A 15,674-nucleotide genomic window follows, 5' to 3' on the forward strand; every position below is an offset into this window, starting at 1 on the left:
AAGTGTGGCAGCATGCATGGAGGAAAGAACGCGCACCGGCTGACGCGGATCTTTAATTATTCACAGGGAAAGGGAGAGAGGAGAGAGCACATGCCCTTGAAAAGTCAAAGGGTTTGTGAACAGATAAACAGTGATTGCCGCATTTTGTTGGAGTCAACTCTTATCATGAACAACAATATGTTTACACTCTTCACCTGCGTTGCCTTTGGAAGTTGGATTTGTGCCCCTGCTCAGCAGCTGCCCTTCGCAACTTTGCACTTAAAAAGTTGTGAAGTTGACCTTTCTTCTTATCTAAGTCGCAACTCCCAATGAGAAAAACAGAATCTGACTTTCTTGTCGGTCAGATGGGATGGGTACACTAAATAAAAAATCACATGATAAGATCGATCAAGATAAACTGCTTTCTGATTCTCTCTGTTTCTTTTCTTTTTTCCCCGGGTAAAGAGGGAGGTCTGATAAACTTGAATATTCACCTACACCATGGTTGCCGTACCCCACATGAATTAAGTTATGAGCTAAACCATTGCCTACAGCCCTTGATCTCTTTCAACAATGAGAAAACATGGAAATAAGAAGACCAAAATCAATCAAACTTGGGTCCATACAACTTGCAAAGAGTCACTTTCCGGCAGCGCAAAGTGTAGCCAAGATCATGAACAAAAGAATAGTCGCTGGTTCCACATGAAGAGCGGACCTGTCAATGTAAGTGCTTTGCATGTAGACTGCGCAAGTAATCCATAGCGTTAGCACCCAAAATCCAAATGGTCTCGAACCAACACGTCCTTTTGTGTGGAGATGATTCAACATTCTCTCGTGCAGCTTTAATTATTTATGATGAATTAATTATGACATGAAATAGAATCAACTGTAAAGCCTAAATTCAACTGTTTTCATGCATGTTGTTATCTTTGGTTATGAAAAGACCAATGAGATATGGAAGTGTAGTGCATTATTATTATCATCATTTGTTGATGAAAGTTCATCAATTACTAATTTACTAACTATGCATGTGATGAAAAGGCTCATTACCGAAATACTAAATTTTATAAAGTCATGTTGATCACTTAGCTTATTCTAAGTGGGTAAAACTTAGGTGAATAAAAATCCTATTGTTCTTAAGCATGAGATTACGTTTGCCAAATGTATGATATACACAGATTACGAAGCTGTATCGGTACTTTAGACAGGCTATCCAGCTGGAGTCCAATTAGTTCAACAAAAGGGACAGTCAGCCTAAAGCCATTGCTTAAACCATGTATACGCTTTTCTTAGCCCTCAAGGACAGATGAACCCACGGAATCAGAGGACAAGAAACCTAATTAAGTAGGGGCACCAAGCCACGAAGCAGAGCCAATAAATATTGAAAGCTGTAAGTTATAGCATAGCATGGCGCTGTCGTTACCTGTAGAATTTAATTTGGAGTTTGTCCTGTCCCTGCGCAATGCAAGGCCAATATATATAGAGCTTTAAATTTTCACTCCAGCAAAAGAAAGGAAAACGCCCTTTGCTTTTCACATGCAGCTTATTTAATTTTGTACAGCGGTCGTACAGCTTTATATCATTATGCACTTTCTTCAACAAAAACCAAATACAAATTTTTGAGAGAAATATGAGCTACCATGGTGTGACCTAACGTCCTAACCAACAGCATTCACCTTTCCCCAGCCGCGTGTATTTAATCGTTTTTGACTAAGGCTTGGTTTACGTGAAGATTGTGAATTTAAATTAAAAAGAAAAGGAACATTAACGACTGCTTAGGATATTGTCGGCTAACATTTTTGCATGGGTCGGAATTGCACTTGCTCAGACTGAGATCCAAAAATTCTTAATCCAAGTTAACGGGCGACTGACCTAAACATTAAACATTAACAATTAATCAGAGTGATTAGTTAAGATGTTAATTTATATTAAAAGCATTTTGTTAACATTCCTGGTTCCATTGGATCGCCAAAGTCCCTGACCATTAAGGCTCAGTTCCTGGTATGGCAGGCCAGAACGATGGTCCGCTCGATCGACCAACATTTTTCGTATACTGAAATTTGCAACCTTACAATTTTCAGCAACCCATTACTTTGTAGAGTCACTGTCAAATTCTTCCTTGGACGATATACGGCCTGCACAAGAAAGCAGTCGAGGTAAGATATAGGTCCACAGCAGGCAGCTCTAAAATTCGCCATATATTTCCAATCAATGGTTTAGATGGTTTATTTGATTCTGATTTCTCAAGTGATTGACAAGCTCATGGTAGCTCCCAATTACTTCGAAGCAGACCAGTTCCAACCCCAGCGTCTATATCTACTCTCCGCTTCCTAATTCGATGGGCAAAACATTTATGGAAAAACGCCAATCAACACACTGAGTTAACAGCCAGCTGAAACATTTTACATCAACACTACAATAACGTAAGCTCATTTTATATTTTCACAATACACACAATAAGAACTTCTAAATGCAACATAACTAGTTCTGTAACAAACCCGTCCTTTTCATTTAAGTTGTCAACCACCCTTCTTTTTTTTTTTTCCATTGAAAGCGATCAGTCTTGAGCTGATCTTTAAAGGTATTAAGGCAATTCAAATTTATGGTCTTCGTCAGAGTGTCAGATCTATTATCTATGCACTTTCCAGTTTTTAATTACTACCATGGCTCTTTGTTTATAGACCATAATTTATGGTAGCTCTCACTAAGTTTTCATTTTTCTTTTCTTCCCTTACAGCCCTTCGCCCTAGTTTTCATTCTTCCATTGAAGCAACCGGAACGGAACTTCTGTTACAGAACCAAGTCGCTAGATTAAACCCATTACAGAGTCAAATGGAAGAAAAAAAAGTGGAAAAAAATGAAAAAGGAAGCAAAAATACAAAACTGAAGGCTGTTAAATGTAAATGAGAATGAGGACATCACTCCTTAAACTAATTATTAAAGAATGGAAATCATACATATTACGGATTCCAGCTAAATTTACTGTTAGACCTTGCAAAAAGATGCAAAAGCAAAAGCAGATACACTAGTAGGATCCCATGAATTCAACGGTAAGATCGAAGAATTGCTCCACAAAAAGTACATATAATTGCTCTCCAAGATTTCCAATAAAAAGGCACATAGCAAAACCTTGTAGAAGTTTTCATATCAGCTACACTAGCTCCCCCACCGCACCGCGAGCAAAACCCCGCCGCCGGTTTACTTCTGCTCACTTTCCTTGTCTGATCAACGAGAAAGCAGAAACACACCATGATTTTTGTTTCTTTTTTCTAGCTTTTCCGACCGACGTTTTCTGGAGTGCTGATTTGCTAGACAGCAAGCCAAGGCTGCGAATCTCGGTGCCTTATGAATATCGGTTAGATGAACTCTAGCAGCTTGTTGTTGAGAGAAAAGGTTAAAGGCAGTCATACATATATATATATATACACACACACACATGTGCACGAGAGGGAGATTTAAAAGCCGAGCAACTTGAGGTTGCCTCGCTTTGGAATCTGACCATTTCATTCACGAAGAATGGGGGGTGAGTAACTCTATGTTTAAGTGTCAAACGATAGCCATGTGGGTTTCCGACACGTGTAGAGTAGCTGGATCTAGGCCGTACACGTATAGAGAAGGAAGCAATTGGGAGAAGTCGTTGCAATTACTTGGGCCAGCAAAAAGTCGAGCCTGTTTGGTTGAATTGGCAACGGATGTTGTCGCTGTTGATTTAGGACGCAGTCCTCGCAAGTGTTTGTTTGCAAAGGTATTTGAGCATGCGAAGAAAAAGTTTGGAAAATCAGTATTAGCAGCTAAGTAGTGGCATATGCTGTGTCTCCGGGTTGTGACCAGATTCAGCCAAACATTACATGCATTAAATTATCGAAAGCGATTAGATTAATTATTTCATTTTTATTTTAAAAAATGAGAATATTTTTTATTAAGATATAATGATTTACCTTTTTTAATATGTACATAAGAAACTTCCTCTCAAAATTAAAATATACAATTTTTACATACCAAATTTTTAATCCTTCAAAAAAAAATTTTAACCAACTCAAAAGATACTACATATATTTCCTCTCATTTGGTTTACTTCAGTTAAGTATATGATCTTGTTTAGATAGCAAATTCATTATTATATGTTTTCCATTCAAAGAATTTCCATCTAATTTAAAAGGTTAAAAGATAATTTATCAAAAATAAATATAATTTTATTATTCATTTATTTACTTTATTTTCGAAAAGCTGAAGCAATGTTTCATTAACATAGAGACTTTGCAAAACACTACCAGATTGCGGCAGGTACTGGTCATTTGTTTATTGATTTGATTCAATGTAACTTATTTAAGAAATAAAATATGAATATTTCATAAATCACATGTTAATAAAGGGTGGTGCTATTGGCACTCTTAACTGTCTATTAACAGTCTCCTTTAACAATTTATAATCGTAATTTTCTAAATTACACTCAAATAATTTTTTATTCAAGTCAAATTTTAATTAATTATAATACTGTTTATCTATTCACACTCTTAGTTAATCTCAATTATTCCCACCTTTTGCTTACGTATTATATTCCTTGTGACTCTTTATTGCTTTTTTTTTCAGTTTAATTCATTAATTTTAGATGAATCTAACAATGAAGCACCAATCAATTGATGATGAAAACAAGAACTTCAATGAAATATCTTGCCGTAATGGCAAAAATAATTAAAAAAGCTTAGAATTAGAGTTAAATTCTTATCTTGGCATACTTTCTTCTAGTATGTTCTTTTTTTCTTTGTTTAAATATTTTTTTTATTTTAGAAATTCTATTCAACATAAACATTTTTTTTCAAATTTATTTATCTAAATAGCTGGTTTGTATTTGTTTTAGTTGAGAAGTACAAAGTTTAAGTTGAGTAGAAAATTGATGGAATAAAGAGAGAGTAAATAAAGAAGATTATTGAGAATCCTTAAATAAAGAAAATTGACCCAGATTATGTGTGATAAGATTGTCAAATGAGAAATAAGTAGGAGTTAAATTCTTATCTTGGCATGCTTTCTTTTTTTTATGTTCTTTTTTTCTTTGTTTAAATAATTTTTTATTTTTTTATTTTAAAAATTTTGCTCAACATAGACTTTTTTTCAAATTTATTTGTCGAAATAATTGTTTTGTATTTGTTTTAGTTGAGATTAAAAAAAAAAAAGAACATACCAGAAGAAAGGATGTTTAGATAAGAATTTAACTCCAATGTTAAGATATTTTCGACATCAGGGCAAAAGATTTTATTGAACTTTATGTTTTCATCATCAATTTATTGCTACTCCATTGTTAGATTCATCTATAATTAATGAATTGAACCTACCGAGAAGAAAGAAAGCAATGAAAGCCACAAGAAATATAAGAAGTTATGGAGAGTTAAAGGGTGTGTAAACAAAAGGTGAGAGTAATTGAGAGTAATGAGGAGGATGAATAGATAAATAGTAATATAATTAATTAAAATTTGACTTGAATAAAAAGTTATTTAAGTGAGGCTAATTTAGAAAATTATAATTATAAGTTGTTAATGGGAAGTGTTAATAGACAATTAGGACCACTAATAGCCCCAGCTGTTAATAAAATATTAAAATTATTAATTTATTAACATGTTAAAACATGGTTATTTTTATTTTTGGTACGAAGTGATATTTGATTTTTATGTGCATGATGATTTCTAATCTTGATTGATTACTAATAACTAAATAAAAAGATCTCAAATCATCAATGATAATATTATTGTAATAAGAAGATCACACCATGATTGGATCACTGTTTTGATATTGACAAGAATACCAACCTTACCTAACGGTGCAAATATGGGACACGTAGGCATATGCCTTAGCTCCATTTGGAAATGGGAACGCAAATCCCAACCATTAACTAACTAAAAGAAGACAAAGGGAAAATCAAAATTTTTCGAAGGGAAAATCAAATCTTGGGTAGGTGTCTGGTAGTACTTGCTAATTTTTAGTTAGTGATTTTTTTTCCATTTATCGTCAAATTTGAGATAAAGAAAAGAATACAGCCTTTTTAGAAAGATAATGAGGATTGAAAATTTAAACTTCCAATCTCCTTCTTTGTATAAATTATATGTTTTTAAAACAATTTTTTACCATCCTTTTCTTTCTCATATTGGTCCTTGACAAAATTATTATTATTATTAGTAGTAGTAGTACTTTTACTCTTGACTTTATATATTGTGTGTTTTTCTGTAGAAACATAAACGCAATTTTAAAATATGAATTAATTTCGTTGAATATCCGAGGAAACAATTGTTTGGCAAAAAGATTCTTATGAGCTAAGGAAAAGATCGATCATGTTATGCTACAGTAGTAATTGTTGCATGTGCTGGCCAGTTTTCCGTTGTTAGATATACATCATTCAAACTAAAATGGACATGATGATAAATGAACGAGGCCAGACATCAAAGTACCAAGTGCCACACCTAAAAATGGATTATCAACAATCAACATTCAACCATGTGAATGTGATAGCTCTATTATTGCATCCAGGATATTAATTAGTGATAAAGCGTTAGGCAGGTGGCATGGCAGGATATCTCTAGAAACATATTCTTCTTATCTTCTTCAATGGCGGCACAATTTTGTGATTTTGGTGTGAAAAGGGCACATGAGAAAAGGAAAAAAAAAGAAAGATTGCGGTGCTTAAATCAAGTAGACAAGCCATGTGTTTCATGAGCTGTTCATTTATTATAAATTTTCTAAGCCAAGTCCTAACCAAACTTCTGCTTAACTTAATTTTCATGTGAATCATCACCCATGACTTTGAAGACTCCGCTTTAACAAACCCATGCTCTACTGTCCCAATCAAATTTGGCCTCTTAATGCCACAATTAGATGGCTTAACAACTATTATATATCACTTTAAACTGGTTTATAAAATTACGCATGTCTTCCTTCTTGATATAAATTTTTATTTTTTTTAAAGGACTCAAATTTGTAATTTTTCTTTTTATTAAACACATGCAACTCTTTATATAAATGATATACATTTATATTTCATATTAATTTTAATTATTATATTCGTTAACTTCTTTTACATTAGAATCTACATATATATATATATATATATTTATATATCATTGATATTGTAAATTTTACTTTTAAATTTTAATATTGAAAATCTTAAAGTTAAAGCATTAACTTTGAAATGTCAAATCAACATTGGAAACAAGATTGAAATGTAGAAAGTAATTTTGTTTTTCATGATGAACCAGATATGAGGGTGCACAACGCTTATCGAAGGGAAAAACAATTCAAACATAAAATTAGGATTCAGTTAACTTATCAATCAGGATTATGCTGCCAATGGCATCATCCCCTTCTGATAATGTCATCATTGCTTCTACTATTTCTTCCAAACCCACCATCTTTTCCAATTACCGGACTCCTCTTACCAAGATCAATTATGTTGCTCATCTTCGCGTTAAACTATCTCCTATCAGTTTTCCCCCTTGAAGAACTCAATTCAAGTCACTCCTTCTGGGCTATAATAACCTTTTAGGCTGTTAATGGCTCGATCCCTTTTGTACCTTCAATGATAAAAGAAAAGGAGAAGAAAGTGATAGAATTTGGGATTAGAAAATCAAGAAATTGGCTTCAAGATGTCTAACAATATTATTTTTCTTAAAGTTGTATTCGTCTTCACTTGTAGTGTGAAAAGAGTTACCGGTATATAAATCTTAAAGATACAATGAAGTCTAGTGATTGACGCTATTTTGCACTGATGTAATCAATCCATTGAGCACTTACCGGAGTATGACAAGATTATCAAACTTCTATAAAAAATTTTTTACAATAAAATGATATAGAAGAAAACTTGGAGAATATGGAGAAAGAAAGAGAGATTGTTGTTCTGTTGGTTTCTGTTATGTGTTTTGTTGTTCAAATGAGAGTCCTTTTTATAGGCCTAGGTGCCTATTCTTAATAGACATAAATGTGTTTGTTTCAACCAGTTTGTTGATTTTTTCCAACAGACATGACTTTTCATTTATTTTTAATTTCCAACAAACATGATTTTTCCAATATGGGATTGTGTCTTATATTTATTTATTTGAAAATTTCCAACAATCCTCCATCATTTTCAAATTGATTCAAATTTTCGATAATCTTAGAAATTGATTTTATAAATAAAGGTGTCGTTCGATTGAATCTTTACTTAGTGAAAACAAGTTAAAGTTAATCAAAATTGCATAGTAGACCATGCTTTGAACCGGCTATTTCATTTGGTTAACTAAACACATTTTACACAATAATTTTAACATTAATGAATGCACAATATCTGGTGATGCTTTTATGGCCATGCATCTGTATCCTTTTTTCATGAGTGTTGTTAGAGCTAAGTTTTTTAGGTCCTAGAGGTGGCCACACTTCATACTCACATAAGTAGATCCCATCAAGAACGCCCACATAACTAAAACATTCTAACAAATTTATGTTTTGGTTTTATTAAAAGTATATAGCTCGTCTTTTCCTTACCATTACAAGTACCTAACACTTTACTTAGGATGAAAAATAACATATCATATTATAGTGCTAGCAGCCACATATAGATGGTGTATTTTGTCTCATTCAACTCAAGACTTGACATTATATCAAGTGTTGAGTCAAGTTTCCACGATGGGTAACTTTGAATTTATGAGCTTGATCCCCATCCCTTTTAAGATCTTACTTATAAGATTTCTCATAAGATTTTTCGTTAAAGGATCCACTAAGTTTTCTCTAGACTTCACATAAGTTATAATGATCATTATATCAGAAATTAACTATAGAACATAGTTACGTCTTAATCCAATATGTCTAGAGTTTCTATTATATACTTGGCTATATGCTTTTGTTAGAGTTGCTTCACTATCACAATGGATAAGGATTGGAGAGATTGGTTTAGCTTACAAAGATATACCATATAGTAAATTTCTTAGCCATTTGGCTTCTTTATTGATAGTGGCCAATGCAATAAATTCGACTACCATGGTAGAATTCGCTATACATGTTTATTTCTTGGATTCTTAAGAAATGGCACTACCACCTAGCATGAAAATCCAGCCACTTGTGAAAGTATGATCTTTTAAACTTGCAATCCAACTAACATCCAAATATCCTTTTAGTACTGACGGATATCCATTATAGCAAAGTCCATAATTGATTGTTTTCTTTAAATACCTTAGTACTATATTTATAGCTTGCCAATGTAAAATACTTAAATTACTTGTGTACCTACTTGACTTTCCAATAGCAAATGCTATATATGTCTTTATACATGTCATTGCATACATTAAGCAACCAATCACTCTTACATATTGTAATTAATCAACAGCCTTACCAACATTAAGTATTAATTTAATTTAAGGATCCATTGGTATAGATACTGGTATATAATTACTAGAATCAAACTTTTTTTAGAATTTTTTCAATGTAGTGCGATTTTGACAAAGTTATGCTATTTTCATCTCGAAATATTTTAATTGCTAAGATGACATCTACTCCACTCATATCTTTCATTGTAAAATTATTTGACAAAAACTTCTTTGTTTCCTTGACTTGCTCCAAATCCACGCCAAAAATTAACATGTCATCCACTTATAAGCAAGTTATAACACCTTTGCTATTTGGAATTTGCTATATATGCACTTTTTGGATTTATTTATATTGTAGCCATTAGCTAAAATGACTTAATCAAAATTTTGATGCCGTTATTTTGGTGCTTGTTTCAGCCCATACAATAATTTGATAAGTTTACAAACTTTATGCTTTTTTTTTGAAACAGCAAACTCTTCTAGTTGTTCCATGTTATTGGTTTTTTCCGATTGACATGACATTTCATTTATTTTTAATTTTCAACAGACTTGATTTTTCCAATATGGGATTGTGTCCCATATTTATTTATTTGAAATTTTTCAACAATCTCCTGCTATTTTCAAATTAATCCAAATTCTCGATAATCTTGAAAATTGATTACATAAATGAAGGTGTCTTCTGATTGAACCTTCACTTAGTAAAAATGCGTTAAAGTTAACCGAAATTGTAGAGTAGACTATGCTTTGAACCAGTTATTCCATGTTGTTTACTGAACACATCTCACACAATGATTTCAATACCAATTAATGTACAGTATCCGCTGACACTTTTATGGCCATGTGTTTGTATTTTCTTTTCATGAGTGGTGTTAAAGCCAAGCTCTTGAGCTCTTAGAAGCAACTACACTTCACATTCACATAGCTAGATCCCATCAAGAATGCTCCCATAAGTAAAGCATTCTAGCAAATTTATATTATGGGTCTATTAAATGTATATAACTTATTCTTTCGTTAATATTACGATTACCTAGCACTTTACTTGGGATGAAATATAATATATCATATTAATGTGCTAGCAGCCATATACAAATAGTGTACTTTATCACTTTGAACTCAAGACTTGACATTATACTAAGCGTTGAGTCGAGTTCCCACCATGGGTGACTTTCAATTTATAAGCTTGAGCCCTATCCTTATTGAAGTCTTATTTACAAAATCTCTAGTAAGATTTTTCATTAAAGGATCTGCCAAGTTTTCACTAGACTTCACATAAGTTATAATGATCACTCCATTAGAAATTAATTGCCGGACATAACTATGTTTTAATTAGGAGAATGCATTGGTCGGTTTCAATCAATTTTGGTTTTGAGAGAAACCAAAACAATTTTTATATGCCCTTGAGCCAATTGGATTGGTCAAGGAATATATCTTGTCATTTAATGTATAATTAATCATATAACAATATGTGATAGAGTTTTCCTTTATGTCAGTAGAAAAAAGGAGTTATTAAGCATTAATTGGATGAAGCCTATAGAATATAAAGTGCCTTGCAAGGGACTTGTAAAGTTGATGATAACTCTATTAAATAAAGTTTTTTTTAACACATTTTGAAGACTTTAGTAGCTAGACCTTTGAGTTTTAGGTTCAGATTTTAGCATTTTAGGTGTTTTTCTAAGTTAAGTTAGATTACTAGTTGAATAGTTAAATTAAGTTGTTTTAGTTTAATTTTACTCTATTTTGGTTAATTTACTTAAAAAAGAGTTATTGCTAATTTCTTTCATGGTTATATGCAGGATATGTGATGAGCAAGGTAAAATTGAGTTATGATAGCATAAGTATGGTAAAAGTGTCACTCATACATGTTACATTAATTTAAAGATAACTTGAGCTGAAGAGGTCCAATTAATTTAATTTTTAATTCATTGGAAAGCTAAGAGAATGGGATACAATTTTCATGCTTACCACTTCACCTAGTTCAGAGCAGATCAAGATGAAAATTATGTCCAAAGATGATAGATAGATGCAGACTGTGCATAAAGTAACATGATGATTGAAACCGCGGTGCTGAAAGGACCACCGCTGTAGCACTAGAAGCTTGTGGCCGTGGCATTGGGTTAGATGGGTGCATCATACTAAAGGTTGAGAGCACGACGATGTGACACCAAAAAATGAGCGTTGCAGTGCTACTAAAGCTTGTCATTTTATACTACATGATGTTCACGTAACATGTTAATATATTATAATTGTAGATTACAATGAATAACTGATTAAATGCAAGATAATTTACTCTAGTCAGGACATCTTCATAAAAATTATCCTCTATCAAAATCACAAAGTCCGGTTTCCATTCAACAGTTTTTTAGTCTCAAAGCAACATCGTTGGAGTTTGGACCACATTGCTTCAAATGACAAAACTTCATACCTCAAAACAATTTTATCAATATTCAAATTTTCCATGGCCATCTTCAAACGCGGAAGAGTTTCCTAGCCACCATCAAGTGCTGGAGTACGTTAAAGCTTATGCTCATCATTTTGACTAGGGATGTCAATGGGTAGGATACCCGTTAATTTAAGGTACCCGAACTTGAATCCGATTAATAAATAAGGCACTCAAACCCTATAATTACCTAAATCTTTTTTAAATTTATTATCTTAACTCGAACCTTAATACATACCCACTACTCGAACCCATTTAAAAACTCGATTATATAAAAGTATTATTAAAATGCTCATCATAGGTACTCAATTACTTGAACCAGAATCAGTACTCGTATCCATATACAATAATATTTCTCATTCATATTTCAGATAATTTACTAATAATTAAATTTATGAAAACACACAAATAATAAAATTTAAATTTAAATATAAATAATAAAAAATAAATAAATTATAATTTTTGTAATGTTAACACAAAATAGAAAGTAAGTATGTTTATATTTAAAGTATGTATACTAAAGGTATATCTATAATAGTAATTATATTCTTTATAAATTAACAAAATATATAAAGTATAAATTAAAAGACATTATAAGTTAATTAATAATCATAGTTTCATGAATTAATTTAATTAACTATATGAGATTGTTCTTAATTGCATGAAATTAAAAAAAATAGCTAGGTTTCAAAACTATTCTAATCTTATAACTTCTCTTTAGGTATATATTATAAGTTTATATAAATAAAGGTACATATATTATAATTAATAATTTTATAAGTTATGATTTTTGTAACTCTAACACAAAATAGAAAGTAAATATGTTTATATTTAAAGTATATATACTAAAAGTATATTATAATAGTAATTATATTCTTTATAAATTAACACAATATATAGAGTATATCTATTAAAAAACATTACAAGTTAATTAATAATCATAATTTCATGAATTAAATTAATTAATTATATGCGTTTGTCTACCTTAATTACATGAAATTAAAAAAATAATTAAGTTCCAATACTATTATAATCTCACAACTTGATAACTTTTTTTAAGTATATATATTATAAGTTTATATAAATAAAAATATATATATTATAATTAATAATTTTATAAGTTATAATTTTTTTAAAGTGAACCGAAAATAAAAAGTAAATGTAATTATATTAAAAGAATATATATAATAGTCATTATATTCTTTTGTAATATAATATGATATTCATAATTTGACTAATAATTTTTTAATTTAAATATATTAATGACATCACATTAATAATTTGACTAATGATACTTTTCATATATCTGTCAATTTCTATCAAAATGAATTGTTTGCAAAGTTTTAAATATTAATTTAATTATATATTATATATTATATAAATACGAATAAAATATTTATAAATAGATATTGAATTTGGGTACTCGAGGAATCCGGATATTAACATAATCTGAGTTCAAATATCGAGCACACAAGGGGTGGTCCTCAATCCCAATACAAATAGTGAAATGATTAGCCGAACTCATCTCAAACTTGATTATAAAATACTTTTACCTTATATAACCGAGTTGGATATCGGTAAATACCTAGTAACATGATAACCATTATTATCTCTAATTTTGATGTGTTTCGAGACATCAGATTCAATGCCAAAGTCATTCGCATTGACTTTGAAGGGCCATTGGATGAAGAGATGGCATCTCTGAGGTGGGACTGATGAGCCCTTCAGCTTCTATAGAGGTATGTAATTAAGTGTATAATAATCCTAAAGCTCAACGAAACAAAGAGAATGAGAAAAAAATAATGCCATGACTGGATGAATTTTCATTTAAATGCAAACTTCAGGTTTACCAGGTGGACTTTGTAGTCCTTGGCCTTGGCCGGCTCAATGCCATTCTAAACATTCCAGAGTTTCCTCCAAGAAAAGGGCCAGAAACCTTTCACGGTGAGGTAATACACTCCATGGATTATGAACTTGCTGTTGGATGCATCAAAGGGAAGCGAATTGTTGTAGTTGGACTCCACAAATCTGCCTTGGGCATTGCAATGGAATTTTCCACAGCAAATGGTAAGATTACAAAGTTTTTTAGTTCTAATTAAGATGTATGCAAAGCTCACAGGCTGGATTTTCTTGAAAATAAAGTTTCAATCTAATCCTGCTTCCAGGTGTAGAACTTCCCTGTACAGTATTATACAAGACTGAACGGTGGGGCATCCCCAATTACCTTCCATTAGGAGTGCCGCTAGCTTATTTATACCTAAATCGCTTCCCAGAGCTTTTGGTTCATAAGCCCGTTGAAGGCTTCCTCCTCTGTTCATTGGCAACAATTCTTTCACCGCTAGTAACTAATAAAAGTTCTTAACTAAACTATATCTTGAGCACCTTCTGGAAATTATCAGCAAAAGAGACTTTGGCAAAGTCTATTATTATTTATAAATTATTGTCCCTCATCTCGCATATATATGTTTGAATGAAATTGATTATTTGATTTTTTATATCTTTAGTCTTTATTTGTATTATTATGCAATATACGTTTTAAGTTTTGACTTTTAGTCCGTTGGTGTTTTGCTTTTATCGGAGTTGTATATTTGTATTATTTTTTATAAGTTTGTCATGAATTCTGATATTTGGTCACTAATTATAATTAAATTGTTCGTTGTCTGCAAGTGAATGATTAATTTTAGCTGTTGTCTATAGTGTTATGTATTTTTTTCTCTTACTTTTGTGTATTTTATTTCAGCATTTTTACTTGATACTATTATTTTTTATTATTTTCTTTTATTTGATAAAAATTGAATAAATATGATAATAATAGTTATTGATTATTGTTGTGTGTCTTTATGTATTTTTGCGTTAATGGAATCTTATTGTTTGTTTTATGCTTAACATTTACTGTTTATTCTATTAATGACCCGACAACTCATATGATGATAACAATTTCTGATGATTGTCGTATTTTTTCCTTGTATATTCATATATTGTTTATTGTACTGATGTATACATTTTGTTTGATGGATTGGTAACATATTTATTTAAATTTTTGCTATGATTACAGTTCTATATGTGTGAAGGTATTTTTATTCAATGTAGACTATGGTTCACAGTTTTTGCTCAAAACTCTATATTTCGTACGGTTCGACTTATATGCAACTCAATTTATGAAATGTAAAAAATGTTGATTATTTCTCACAACTATTAAAAATGGTCAATATGTTTGATTTATTTTTGATGCAAAGGTTTGGCTTCTGATTAAACTGTTTGGATTTGTAAATTGTCAATTAGATGGTTCATTGGCTTATATTTAGATTTTTTATACTTTATCTGTTTATTACTTTTCTTTGCTACAATTTTTCTACTTTTAATCTGCTATCTAATGCATGCATTGTTTATATTCATCCTTCATGATCATCTTGTTGGAAGAATTTGAAGTCAAACACTGCCGTATTCTTGAAAATCAATGTTCAGCCAAAACATATTACATAATAGTTAAAATTAATTATTCGCAAAATTTTGCAAACCCGTGCAATACTGTTTAGGACCAACCAATATTCCTTGTATTGATAATTATAGGTACTATGTCTTTTGTGGGTCAATTTAATTACCTAATATATCTAATTTTTTTTCTTGTGAAAAGTAAGTAAGATATGTTATGAAGCATTGTTGGTTGACAATTAATTCAGCACATCTATTGTGTCTAATTATTAATTTTTCTTTTTGTTATTTTGGTGGTGAATATGAAAAGATTTAACTTCTTTCCAGCAGAATGCCATAGCTGAAAGAAGACACAGAAGCGTCGTGGAAACATGTCCTACCTTCTCCACCCAAGCTTCCATGTCACGGTCGTGTCTATGGTCGTCTACCACATGAGCAAGTAACCTTGCTTAGTGTTTTGGATGTTTATGCTATCATTAATTGAAACCAAACGTAGCTCGTGAATC

At 31.2% G+C, this 15,674-nt stretch overlaps 2 protein-coding genes across 2 annotated transcripts; one reads left to right on the top strand and one right to left on the bottom strand.

Moving 5' to 3' along the window:
- Positions 1 to 2,879: 2,879 nt before the first annotated feature.
- On the bottom strand, positions 2,880 to 3,672 carry LOC110418736 (uncharacterized). Its single transcript, XM_021431542.2, has one exon. It carries the CDS (start codon positions 3,228 to 3,230, stop codon positions 3,024 to 3,026), a length of 207 nt encoding a protein of 68 aa, XP_021287217.1. The 5' UTR covers positions 3,231 to 3,672; the 3' UTR covers positions 2,880 to 3,023.
- Positions 3,673 to 13,451: 9,779 nt separating this feature from the next.
- LOC110428063 (putative flavin-containing monooxygenase 1) lies at positions 13,452 to 14,098 on the top strand. The gene is made up of 3 exons (XM_089785584.1): positions 13,452 to 13,475; positions 13,581 to 13,803; positions 13,902 to 14,098. The coding sequence occupies exons 1-3, from the start codon at positions 13,452 to 13,454 to the stop codon at positions 14,096 to 14,098; spliced, it is 444 nt and encodes a 147-aa protein (XP_089641710.1).
- The last annotated feature ends 1,576 nt before the right edge of the window (positions 14,099 to 15,674 follow it).

This window comes from Theobroma umbraticum, unplaced genomic scaffold (genome assembly GCF_002168275.2).
Source record: "Theobroma umbraticum cultivar Fairchild unplaced genomic scaffold, ASM216827v3 scaffold_30.0, whole genome shotgun sequence".
In the NCBI taxonomy this organism is placed as follows: Eukaryota; Viridiplantae; Streptophyta; class Magnoliopsida; order Malvales; family Malvaceae; genus Theobroma; species Theobroma umbraticum.

What these genes read in the sequence shown, in the direction of transcription:
- LOC110418736 (XM_021431542.2), bottom strand. Translation starts at nt 3,230, where the DNA reads ATGGTGTGTTTCTGCTTTCTCGTTGATCAGACAAGGAAAGTGAGCAGA.
- LOC110428063 (XM_089785584.1), top strand. Translation starts at nt 13,452, where the DNA reads ATGAGCCCTTCAGCTTCTATAGAG. An exon ending in GCCCTTCAGCTTCTATAGAG is followed by an intron (nt 13,476 to 13,580) that starts GTATGTAATTAA and finishes TGCAAACTTCAG; the next exon opens with GTTTACCAGGTGGACTTTGT. An exon ending in GGAATTTTCCACAGCAAATG is followed by an intron (nt 13,804 to 13,901) that starts GTAAGATTACAA and finishes TCCTGCTTCCAG; the next exon opens with GTGTAGAACTTCCCTGTACA.